At 45.9% G+C, this 12,928-nt stretch overlaps 1 protein-coding gene across 3 annotated transcripts in view; it reads right to left on the bottom strand.

Moving 5' to 3' along the window:
• The window catches only part of DPF3 (double PHD fingers 3), a 172,565-nt gene that overhangs the window by 59,680 nt on the left and 99,957 nt on the right, over nucleotides 1-12,928 (bottom strand). For 2 of the 3 annotated variants that reach the window (XM_047736071.1, XM_047736072.1), the window contains exon 8: nucleotides 7,719-7,847. In XM_047736071.1, the coding sequence (XP_047592027.1) occupies nucleotides 7,719-7,847 (129 nt within the window). Of the gene's footprint in view, nucleotides 1-3,332; nucleotides 4,762-7,718; nucleotides 7,848-12,928 lie in introns of all 3 variants that reach the window. The other variant, XR_007128546.1, reaches the window with a different exon arrangement.

Below are 12,928 nucleotides of genomic sequence, written 5' to 3'. Positions count from 1 at the left end.
CCAGGGTTACAGGATAGAGAACCTGATCTCAATACAGTCTCAGTAACAGAAATAAAGGATTAGATTGTTCTAGGTGGGAAAAAAACATCAGACAGACAACAACAGTCATCGCTTTTACATCAACAGTTCTCCCCAGGGGATTGGAAGGTTGTAACAAATTTAGAAAGTTCTGTATCTTTGGTTTTCCTATCTTTGGGCTAAGACTCGGAAACTCTGGTAACATGTCTGAAGCACTTTAGGTGGTGTTTTCCTGAGCTGAGGACCAAGGATGCTAGTCAGATCTTTTTTATCTTGATGATCATAATTTCTTTTATATTGAATTTGAGTAGTGACACTTATTTACAAGAGCAACAACAAAATGATAGATGTGTTGACTGCTGGCACATCTCTTACAACTCCTGAGGTCACAAAAAAAAAAAAAAAGTTTTTTTCCTAATAGACGTCAGTCAGGAGGGAATCTCTAGAATTGATAGTTTAGAAAGAAGACGAGTTCTCTGCAATATTCTGCACAGAATTTTAATTGTAATTGTCTTTTGGGGGATCTAACTGTTTACTCGCCCATTTTAAAATTGTCTTTAATAAGGTTATCTTTCAAAGCTATATTCATTACAACACCCCTTTCTTTGATTGGACCTGAGAAAAAGCAAGGGCTATCTATCTACCTACCTACCTTTCTATATCTTCCCCTTTTTGAGCAAGTAGTAGTTGGAAAAGGAGCATTAGTTGAAAGAAGTACAGCCAAAACCATAACCAAAGGAGGCATTCTGATTCCAGAAAAAATCAAGAAAAAGTATTGTCAACAACTGTACTAGCTTGTTGGTTCAGGCTCTAAAGAAAGGGGTGGAAAGATTCAACCAGTCAGCATGAAAGTTGGAAATAAAGGTCTTCCCCCAAGATACAGAGGCACGAAAGTAGTTCTAGGTGACAAGGATTAGTTTTTATTTAGAGACGATGTGTGACATTGTTGGGAAGTACGTAGATTGGAAAAAAAAAATCACTATTGAAAAGGCATCACAGGAAGCTGCCAGTCCACTGAATTCTGAATGCTCTCACCATGTAAAGAATTTCCATGTCTCTCTTTTATAACAAACTAATGATATCCAAACTTTAAAAAATTATAAATAAAAAAATAAAAAATAGATATGGATGTATTTCATATATTCTATATTCCATATATAGGACCATGAAAGTGGTACCACAGAACAATAATAGGAATACAGGTCCTGGAGTCAGGCTGCCAGGGATCAAAACCAGGCGCCTTATTAACTGGGAGGCCTTAGGACATCCCTGAACCTTAGTATTAAGCCTCAGACTCCATATCTGTAAACTGGACTAATACAAGCACCTACCTCCTGGGGTAATCATGAGGCTCAAGGAACTGTCCTAGGGAAAGCACTCAGAACAATGCCTGGTAGGTACATGGACGTCGGTGGTTGTTATAGAAAGAAAGGGGGACAAAGGTATAACATCAACTGTGCAGGCGTTCGGAAACCCACAACAGCCAGCTGCCTCCTCCTGTGCCTCCTCTGAGTTTCCTTCCTTCACCTTAAGACATTTGTTTTCAAAGCCACGTTCACTCCACTCCCTCAAACTTCACTCAACCTCTCTGGATTGATCTTTCTCAGCTGAAAAGTGGAAAATTTGAACTTGATCATCTTCAAAGTCCCCTCTGGTTTCTTCTTGTTTTTTTGTTTTGTTTTTGTTTTTGTTTTTGTTTTGAAAGGATGTAAATTCTGAGTCTGTTGGAAGATACTATAAGCAAGGTGAGACCAGGAGCTCAGGCCATGCTAGGATACGTTACCATGCTCGGTTGGTCACACCAACTGAGAAAGATGAGAACGTCTACTACCCCCAAAAGGAGAAACTGAAGATCAGGCTCTGCTTGTAAAATTAAAATATAAAAGCAACAGCCACCCTCAGATAAATCTTTCCATGGGATGTTGCCTTGTTAGACAGGTCTTCCTTTTGGTTCTCCTTTAGAACCCCAAGCTAGACTCTGAAACTAGGTGGCTTTTTATAATTTAAGTTTTGGGGGTTTTATTTAGTTTCAAGTTCAAAGGCAAGCTGTCATTGAAAATGTTACAACTACAAACAACTACACAGATTTCAAATGATCATATAGACTGGCTGGACATATTTTTATTAACATAGAAGCTCATACTTCACCAATGAGAGCAAGTCGCAATGCTATAAATCCAACATCTAAGTCAAAGCAACAGAACAGACGACAAGGAGGAGAAGGACAGCAAGAACAGGTTGTACCTCCTTAGCAGAAGTCAACGGGAACCAACTATGTGGGCTTTTTCACACAGGTGAGCATGCAGGACGGGAATATTACAACATGGGGGGTTTATCCCATATTCTCTAGGAGCAGGGCCACACAGGGCCAAAAATGGATGAGGTTGTTCCTTTCATTCTCTCACAACTGAGAGCAAATGCCCAGGCCAGCACTTACACACTTCAAGCAGGAGAAAAGTAGAAGTTCTTTCTGTCTCAGGCTACCAGGGAAGCACAAAGGGTCCATTCGCGGGTTTCTTTGCTTAGTCTTGGCTTTTGTTCAGTGGGTTTGTTATTTTAATGAGAGGTCTCATTCATGAAGATTCCCAAAGCCTGGTTTGTCAAAGTAGATCTTCCCAGACACTTAGAAGCAGCCTGTTGCCTGGGTGGCGGCTACTTGGCTCTCCCAACCCAAGCCCCATGGCAGTACCCGTGTCTCTGGACCTGTGCTCTCATGGAGGCCGGAGACCCTGACCACACTTAGTGGAAGTTTAGGATCTTCAGATCAGTGCAGTTGAGTGTTTTCCTAATCAGAGGTCCTCTTTAATGTGGACTCATCCCCTTGGCAGCTAAGTCGGTCCGTGGAGCAAGGAACACCGCCCTAGACATGCAGACCCCGGTGGCCCAAGTACAGCAGCCAGCCCCAGCCTCAGATCCCTGGTCTCCACCCACCAGGTGCAGCCAAGGAAGGCAGAGAGAGCCAAGCACTTCCCCAGCCACTTTTCTCTTACGGTTGAAGCCAGAAGCCAGAAGCCTACCATTCTCCGTACGGGGCCCCTCCCACAGTCCAAGCAAGCCTCAGTTGCCACACTAGGCCCAGGCTCACATGGGGAAGCATGCACACACAGGAAGCAGAGGGCCGGAGGGAAGACACTCTACACCATAGCCAGGCCCATACTAACAAGGGGGTGTGAGCCCAGGAAAACAAAAGACAAGCCAGGGGAGGAAAAGGAAAGAAGGAAAGAAAAAACAAACTAACTAACAAAAAACAACAACAACAGAAAACAACTATGATGGTTTTGCCCTCCCTGTAAGACAGGCCAGCTGACACGTACCTTTGAACTAGGACTGCACAGCTGTTCCTTCTCGGGACTGCCAACAAGGTGAACGGTCTTCTCCATCGCCCCAGGGACCTTGAACAAGTGTTGCTTTGGTTTATTTCAGGAGGTGCTATTGGAAACATAAAACAAGTGCCTGGAGGGCACTATAAAAAAAAAAAAAAATAGAAGAAGAAACACGGGAGACTTGATCGTCCAACGGGAATTTATGTTTGCCAACAGGGGCCAGGGGAGAGGGACGTACACTGTGAGGTATCATTCTTCAGTCCGTGAGCGCGGCCTCGGGTGGCTTTGTCACTGCCAAGTCCATGACTTTCTGTTTGTATTCCGTTCTTGTGTTTGGAAATTGCTCTTCACCAGAAGGAAAGTGAGGAGATGCCCAGGGACGACACCACCGCGGCTATGCCAGTGCTGGGAGGAGCCCAGGAGGAGCTGGCAGGCGGGGCCCAGGCACTGGAGGGAGGCCACACACGGAGGCCCAGACTTCCCAGGAGCTGCTGACATTTTCTCGCAAGCAGGGAGGAAGATGGAAAGGTCAGGGAGCAGAAATGGGGAGGGGGTCTGCTGTAGGGAGCCACACACTCCGTGGGGTACAAAAGTGCCATCATCTCCCAGCGAGGAAATCCTCCCGACTAGGTGTCCTTGAATCAATCCCTCCCCCAGCGGCTCTCTCCCAAGCAGGATATCGCTTCCATTGCTTTGATTTCCCTTCTCTCTCTCTCTCTCTCTCTCTCAAGAAAAAAAAGTCCATTTCTAATAATAGCTAGAACACATAAATAATCATTTTAATGTTATTCATTCTTTGTTTCCAAACCCAATGTTCCTCCTCTCTTCACTTTGCCAATAAATAGGAAAAGTGAGGAAATTGACTCTGCTCATGTCAAAAAGATTCCCCACCCCCCCACCTCCCCCAAAGAGAGACAATCCACCTAACTTCCCATTTCTACGGAAAATGAACAGCACGTCATGATGGCATCTCTCTGAAGGACTGTTATCCTGCTCTTTTGTTCTGTTTTGTTTCAGTAGTTTGTGCTTCTGTTGTACCTACCCAAGACACGGGGGCAAGGGAGTGGGAAGGATACGTGTGGAAGGAGAAAGGGAAAAGGCAAGAATGAAGGGAAAACCTAAAGTTGACTTTCATTTAAAAAAAAATGTATATCAGACCCAAAATAGTGACCAAAGTCAGAGGGCGACGGCTAGTCGCCCAGAGAGTCTGTCCCGTGGGTTTAGCAACTGCCCTTTTTATCTGCTGTGGGCGAAGCCCGACCACTGCGGCGTCCTCGGCAGGAGCGAGGCTCTTCCAAATCGTCCTCATCAAAGCCGTGGAAAGTTGACGTGTCACTTTCTGACGTGGAACCGAATAAGTCCTCCGTGGTGCGTGCTGCGGCCGTTGCCTCCTCCTTCCTGCCTTCTCCTCCCAAATGAGCTGACATGTATGATGAATATATCAGCACATGGGTTAAGCAACAGACAGCATTATTAATATTCTTATTACAATCTTACGTTACTCTTAATAGCAAGACCAAAAACCCTTTCACACCAAAAGGGATTAGTTGGGGGCATCACCCGGCGACTGGGATTCAGGGTCACGGGACAAAGCCAACATTTCGGGGGGGAAGGATTCCTCCCGCCCCAGAAAGACACCATCTCTACGATAATGCATGTGTCCACAGCTCTGACGGTGACAGATTCAACCGCAGTCTGTCCTTCTCCTCTTCTGTCCGCACACATACGCATGCATGCCCGCTCAGCCCCGCCCCAGATAAGGAGTTGCCTTAGTGGTTTTTAAGCCTGGTTGGTATTTCTTTGGTGTTTTCAGTTGGTGTTTCTTTGAACACTGTTTGTCCTTCGCTTTGACAGTAGCTTTACAAAGGTATTACTGTCGGATAACCCACTCGAGATGGTCAAGCCTCCATCCGTTTTATTTTTATTTGTACCCGTTTCTAATCCCATTCTTATGGCACCCTTTCCATTCTGCACTTAGAGCATGTAGTTCGTTTGCACCGAAAGCAAGAAGTTGCAAAGTCTGACAAGCAGTAGGCAATAGAAGAGTCTCTCGTTTTCTTTAACAACTGGAGGAAACTTCAGGGATCTGCACCTGCATATGTGCACCCGGGTGCACATACACACCTGTGTGCACACACGTGCACATGTGCACATTCACATACAAACACACGCACACCCTCCAGCCACTAAACACACCCAGGTCTTCGTGACTCCACAAAGTCCAGAGTTGTCCAATCTAACTCAGAGCACCAAAAAAGCAGGAATTAGGGGTTTCAAAAGCCTAATAAAATATAGTGTCCTGAAATCTAGAAAACTCAGGTTTAAACTTATTCACACTGTAAATGGGACCCAGGACCGCCCCCGAATGAGGTCACAGTGTTTCACTTATGCTGTCAATTTCAAGAATCTCATTTACTCCCCAGGAAACAGCGGTAGCGGGGAAGATGGGAAGGGAAAGACAGTTTTTCTGAGCTTCACACTCTTCCTTGGAAGGACTCCAAGGAGGCCCTAGAGAAGTATTCGCCCACCTGCCTTCACAAGCATGCCTCATGGGCTAATGCCACCTGTTTATTCCCAAGGTGGTGACTATTTCAGGAGCATCAGAGTTAGACCTTGACTAAATCATCCACCAAAATCGGCAAATGCAATGAGAACACCGAGGCTGGTATCAAATAGCCCCTGAGTCACATAGCAGACAGATCTTGGGTTGAGAGGGGTGGCGGGGGGTGGAGGGTTGAGTGGAGGAATGCTGAATAAAGGCTAGGAGGAGAGGGGCTTTGGATAGACAATACCAACTGCCCACTTCTAGTCCCCCGTGGATCAGATCCAAGTACCCCATTGTTCGTAGGGAAGAAAAAGGGAAGATTCAAGCAGCTTGCAGTGAGCATTCTGAAGCTGCCCTTTCTAATGCACGCCAAACCAGAAGAGTCCATCACGATCTGCCTAGAATATCGCTCCGCCAGGTGACTTTGCTTCTGGCGACAGAGACTTTGTCTGATCATTTGCTTTTAAAAAACACTGAATTGAATTTCACTTGTTTCGTTTTTTTTAATTATTTCTAAAACTATTCACTTTAAGTATTTAAAACCCAGAGTGCACTGTCACGTGAGCCCTCTCCTCTAAGCTAGCCCCGGCAGAGTAAAGAGTTCAACGTGAGGTATCATGTTTGGAAAACAAATGAACATGGATGGGCACCCGGTCAGGTCCTTAAGAGCTCAGTGCTGAGGGTATGTGCAATAGAGACCACAGTCCTTTTCCAATTACAGATTTTCTACCCAAGTCAGTCTGGAACCCTAAACAACTCCAACATCAAATATAAAAGGATGGAAGTTCAGGTTTGCAAGGGAAGAACTGAGTTGTTACAGTAAACCCAGGTGTGGTCACCTCGGTCATCTCCCGGGCCTTGGAGCAGAAAAGACCTTAGGGAGAAATAAGGGAAGGAGAAGGGGCTTCTCACTGCTTACACCAGCCACCCAGCCGAACAGCATCTCACCCACTGGTCAGCGCTGGGTCAAACTAAAGATGAACCTGAGATCATTTCTCCTCCCTACCTTGTGCTTTTGGCTTCACTAGCACATCGAACAATATGAAAAGTAGGTCGCACCAACCAACCACAACCAGCCAAAGATAATGGTTTGGTTAGAATTGCAAAATGAAACATCTTAAACAAAACTTCAAGGCCTGAACTCAGTTTAAGAATGAGAGAATAAGACCCAAATCTGTTTTTGTCACTTTTGTCTTTGGAGAACTCAAAGATGAAAATTTCAAAACATACCAAGTCGACTCTATATGAGCCCTGAGAACACCTGACCTTTGCCCCCCTTGGTCTATCAGGGTCTCTTTTGTCTGTTTTATATGAGAAAATGGGATGTGCAGCCAATGGAGGTGGTCTTTACCCAGCTGCCCATGAGCCCCAGGGTTTCAGACTCCCACAGTTCAAGACATAGCTGCTCTCCCTACATTCCTGTTTCCATACTCTTCCAGTTTGCCCCAGCCACGTCCATAGGACACACACATCTCTGTGTTAGGTACACACCATCCGATACAAGGAAGCATGTTGCCTGTGTCTCTAGGTGTTTCTCAGACATTCCTTCACTGTCATCCACAACAATACACACAAAGAAATATCCACCTTATGGAGAGGCCAAACACGAGCCAAAATCTCCTTTCCCCTCTTCCTACATCCCAGGGCACAATTTTTGGCTCTTAAGACTCAAAGAAGAAAAATATCAAAATGACCTGAAAACTCCTCTGCACTCAGAATAACCACCACATCTTCTCCACTCCACCCTCCAGCCCCCACACAAGATGGCGGAGGGATACAAGTGAAACAGCTCCCGCTCTACAGGCACAGATGCAAGAAGGGGCCACACTCACCAGAGCGTCCACAGTCTGCACAGGACACCAGCTCTTCAGGCCGCCCACTCTTCTTGTTCATGTTAGAGCCCCCCAAGCAGAAGTCACAGTAGTTGTTGGGAATGACTGTCCCATCCGGTCCTTTCTGGGCTATAGAAACATTAAAAGAAAAAAATCTGATTTTAGGTTGACATGCGTTTCCACTGGCCCTTGCGCTATGTTTTCTTTTTGATCCTCTTCAGCTTGATAGTTCCTTTTTTTTAAAGATTTTATTTATTTATTTGGGAGAAAGAGGTAATGAGAGAGAGCGAGAATGAGAGGGGGAAGGTCAGAAGGAGAAGCAGAACCCCCCCTGAGCAGGGATTCCCGATGTGGGACTTGATCCTGGGACTCCAGGATCATGACTCGCACTGAAGGCAGTTGCTCAACCAACTGAGCCACCCAGGTACACATTCAACTCAATAGTTTTAATCCCTTGCAAGCTATCCAGAGTTTAGTTTAACTTCTGCAACATTTGCAATATTTTTTACAGAAACTACCTTGCTCCTCTGATCGCATTTCCTGGATGAACCAAGCATCCAGAAGGCCTACTAGTCAAGTCAATTTCTCTCATCTCTGAACAACCAGCCCTCAGGGCTCAGGCCTCAAACAGCAGGTAGCAACCATAAACAGTGGTGGGATGAGTGGGAGAGAGAATGGGCAATGTCTAGGTTTTGCCCTTGGGAAAGATGCTCTTGTTTGGGAGATATTCCTTCCGTCCATGAAAATGAAAACAAAAAGCACTGATGGTAGTCATTTCCAGGAAGGACAATGAAGATGCTTCTGGGGACTCTGATGAACATCTTGCCAGGTACACAAAGGTCCACTCTTGTTCAGCCTCATCTCCCTGAAGTCCAGACTCACGTGTGTGGAGAGAACCCAGAACTAGTTAACCTGCAAACCTCAAGAGCCTAGAACCAGACCTGGGCACTCAGCTCAGCCTCTTGCCAAAGGTAAGTTGAATGGTGAGTTGGTGAGCACGCCTTGAGGCTCAAGACCTTCCTAAGCCACCCCTGCCCAAGGTCCTTATCCAAAGGCAAAGAAAAATGTTGGGACGTGATCTTAAAAAACAAAGTTTGTGAGAACGGCACATTCTCAAGCACTGAGATCATTCTCAGTTCTAGGGGCTGGCTGAAAAAGCTTGGACAGGTTTCTTTGCATGGGGAGAAATGCCTCCATTCTCCTGTTTTTTGATCCCTATTGTGGTGATTCATTTGTCACATGAACACTCCCTGTTTGCAACTAAGAAGAAAAGTCTGCCTGTTTATGGGATCAGCCTAAACCACGGGGGTATCTTCCTCCTCGCTATACCCAAAGTCTGCTGCTATCTTTCATTATTTACTGGCTAACATTAATCAGGGTCCCGTAGGGTACGAATCTGTAAAAGGAAGCAGATATGTGAGCAGAAATACCATCCAGACAGTAAGTGATAAACGGATTCACCCACTTTAATATGATTCCCTCTGGCCTTCGCTTCCTCCATGCCTCTGCTTTGCCTCCAGGAATAGAAAAACTTACCTGGGGAAGGCAGAAGACAAAAGCTCGCAGAATTACATTATAGAGAGTTAATCCATTTATCAGTTGCTATTTGGATTGTTTAATCAGTTTCTAAGTCATTGATTTTCATCTTCAGGGAGGCAGACAATTCTCTGCAAAAAAAAGGTGTTGGCTGTTGGGGGCAGACAGAGGAGCTGGCCACACCCTATGGCCTCTTGGGTGTGGATTTTTTCTTTATCACTCACTGCATCTCAAAGACACTACAGGTCATTAAAAAACGGTTTTGCAAATAATCTCCCAAATCAGTACCCCTGCAAAAATTGTCCTCTAAAATTTTCATTGCCCAAATCCAGAAGAAAGCTCCTTTCATCCCTCTCATTTGCCATCTTCAACATTTCTAGAACTCTCAAGAAAATCCAAGCATGTCTATGAAGCAAATAAACTCGGGATTTTCTCATTAGGAGACTATCCTAGAAATCAATCAAAAGGGGAACAGGAAGAAGTGGTGTGTATGAAATTCCGGGGCTGAGTGTAAGCCAGAGCTAACTTTCATGAGTGACAGGATCTAGAAAGAAAATATGGAGATGCCAGTCACAACCCAGGTAGCTTTCCATATGAAAAGCAATCAAAGATCAAAGACATCCACGTGTATCATCCCACTAAAAATCTCAGGAGCGCCAGCCTCACTATCTACCTCTCCTGTTCTTTTAGGGACTTCCTATTATGTCAGATTTTCTCTCCTTTCACAAAATCTTTAAGCAACCAAAGAATCTGGTTTTCTCCAACACAGTGTATGCCTTGTGATTTATGAGGATGAAGTAGAATAGAGTATAAGAACACCTGGGTGATTCTTCACGGTCTTTCCCTCCAACAGACCATGGGTAGAATACCCTCATTGAATCAGGGGCTCCACTACTGCAAGAAATTAAAAATTCAGGAATGATCTAATACGGCAAAGCAGATGGTGATAGAGAAATTGGTCCTGTGTAAAAAAGAACAAAGGAACAGAATTTAATTCATGTAATGAAGAGAAATTTCTGAGAGGGCTGAATCAGAGCAGGATCCCCACATATATCTGTGTTGGTTGCTGGCCATACAAAGTGCCTGGCCAAGGGCGTAAAGAAGGTGCTAAGACCCCAGTTGAAAGCCCTGTTGTGTGGAGCTGTGATATGTCAGGGCTGGGGGAGGGGAGGGGTACCATTTTAGTCTAGCAGTGACCCAGTAGAGAAAGTGACAGTGAATACCTATGCTTCATTTTTGGCAAAATCCTACACTCTTCTCCTAACAGTGAGCTCAGAGCCTCGTTTCATCTTGGTCAAACGGTGTAGGATTGACGAAGCAAAAGCTCCTGGTTCTGGTTCTCATACTTTTGGGTATTTAGGATTGGTTTCAGGGTGAGGGTTTTCCCATAGAGCTCTCCCAGGTCCCCAGCCAGAAGGACCAGTCAGGCCTTGGGGAGGCCATTCTCTTGACATCACTTTCTGACCCTTCTCTTCTTTCTACATGGGTACACCTGCCTCTACTCCCTGTACTAAATGATTTCCTCCTTCAGGTCAGATACCATATCTAACTCATCACTGAAACACCTATAGGCCCTGCACCCAGGAAATGGTTAACCACAATGCAGAGGACAAATGGCTTAGAAAAGGATGGCAGAGATGTGAGCAGACAGCCCAGTGACACCCCTGGGACATCCTCCTAGTGGGGACAGAGCACTGTGTTTGTTTTCCCTGTGGTAGAGTTATCTGTCGCTCTGAATATCATTCACGACATGGCTTATTTCCCAAGTCCTCAGAGAGAAGTGCTGGTCCACGTCCGGATGGATTGATCAGTCATCTGGCCTAGTGTCAGGTCTAGTTCCCACAGCAAACCAGAGTGGGTGGCTGAGGGCCCTGGGTTGCTGGAATAATAACCCCATACACCCCTACTATGGGACGGGAAACACCATCTTGTACGCAAACATGTAAGAAAGCATAAGACTACAATTCACTGTCCTTGAGAAGGGGACGCCAGCTTGCTCCTACCCAGGTAGCCTCCCTCCTGTTAAACAGTTTCTTGAAAAGAAAAAGCAGCAGACATTTATTACGCTATAAAACCATGACGGATCTTCCACTGGAGGTTTTACGTACGTTGTTTCACTGATTCTCACAAAAACATGGTAAAGCGGGGATTATTTGAAGATGATGTAACCAAAACCCAAAGTGATTATGGTCTTGGCTTCACCCCTGGGTCGTCTATGTCCCCAGAGATTCTGTCTCTTGGAAAGTCCAGAGGCAAACACTCCCTGGTCACACCTTGCATATAAAACATTTCATACATCTCTTTAGACTCAACTTGATTCACCCAATACGTCATTTAGGAAGCCCAAAGGGATAAAAATGATCGAGATTGGCCTGATAAAAGCAGAAATTCCCTTTGAACTTAAATTTCATGTCCCTACCACAGTAATCTGTACTGGGCTATCCTGTTTATTGTCCCATTCTCTGTGAAAACACTTCTCCAGAGAATTCCAGAGGCTCTGAAAGGAATTTTTTTTAAGTAAGGCTTACACCACAGCTCTACTGGCCTATGGCCTGACCCAGCCATGAGCAATTTCCTGGTACTGTGTATGAGATCATTATAAAAAGGATTTTACTATAAATAGGAAGCTCACAAAGACCTTGAAAGAGGGATTTAAATAGAGATTCTGCTTCTGCTTATGGGAAATTGAGTCCCACTTCATAGAATAAGAACGGGAGGGCAAAGACCCGAGCGGTTTCTCAATGGCAGCGTCCATAATGATGGATTTGGTTTTCTGTTGATTAATGTTCATGGGCTGAGATCATGTAAGAGATACAAGGAAGCTGCCAAGAAAATAAAGTGAGCCTTGAGACTTTAGGAATTTACCTGGGGGAGCTAACACTACAAAGCTCAAGAGGGGAGGGATGGAAATCAAGAACAAAGTTCATGAAGAAACACTCACACGCATGCACACATATATAAAGAAATAGGAGGTGGGAGGGAGCCTTCCAATCAAACCAAGAGAAAGGAAAAGCCAAGCCCCAAAGAGTCCTACCACCACACTCAGTTAAGGGTGAACAGTCCTTCTGGAAAGGTATTTATAGTCCACTTCAATCGGGCCACATGTCTCTGGCTAACGAGGCCCCAAATCTTCCCTAAAACTACCACCCAGACAAGGTTGTCTTTCCCCCCTTGGGTCCAATCTCTGCGGCGACCTGCCTGCCACTCCAGAAATGGGAGGTGTGGCCAGGACAGTCTGGCCACCAGCAACAGCCCCCCATCCGGTCCTGCCAAGACGGAAGCTGCATCCCAAGTGTCCTAGGGAAATCAGAAGCAAGCCAGAAGTTTAGCGCCGCCCTCCCAACCCCACAGCCCATCCACAAAAGCATGACTTCACATTCTGAGCAGACGCTCAGACCGCCTGCCAGGGCCTGGTGCGCACAAGCACGCGGCCGTGCTCCATGCCTACCGCCCAGCCCTGCCACCCAGCCCTGCCGTCCATCAGCTCTCTCTTCGGGGCCTGCGAGTTGTGGTGTGTAGCCCTTGGGGAACCAGGGGGCAGTGAGAAGAGCCCTCCAGGAGGAGCCTTGCTTCTCCGCGCCCTTCTCACTGGCTCCCCCACCACCCTCCCTGGCTGACAGTTCCCATCCCTCCACAGGGCTGACCTGTTTCCATGGCAACCGGAATCCTGGGCT

The sequence above is a fragment of the Lutra lutra genome, chromosome 7 (assembly GCF_902655055.1).
Source record: "Lutra lutra chromosome 7, mLutLut1.2, whole genome shotgun sequence".
Classification (NCBI taxonomy): Eukaryota; Metazoa; Chordata; class Mammalia; order Carnivora; family Mustelidae; genus Lutra; species Lutra lutra.
Note: the sequence above shows the minus strand (reverse complement) of the source record. Positions and strands in the feature narration are given on the sequence as shown.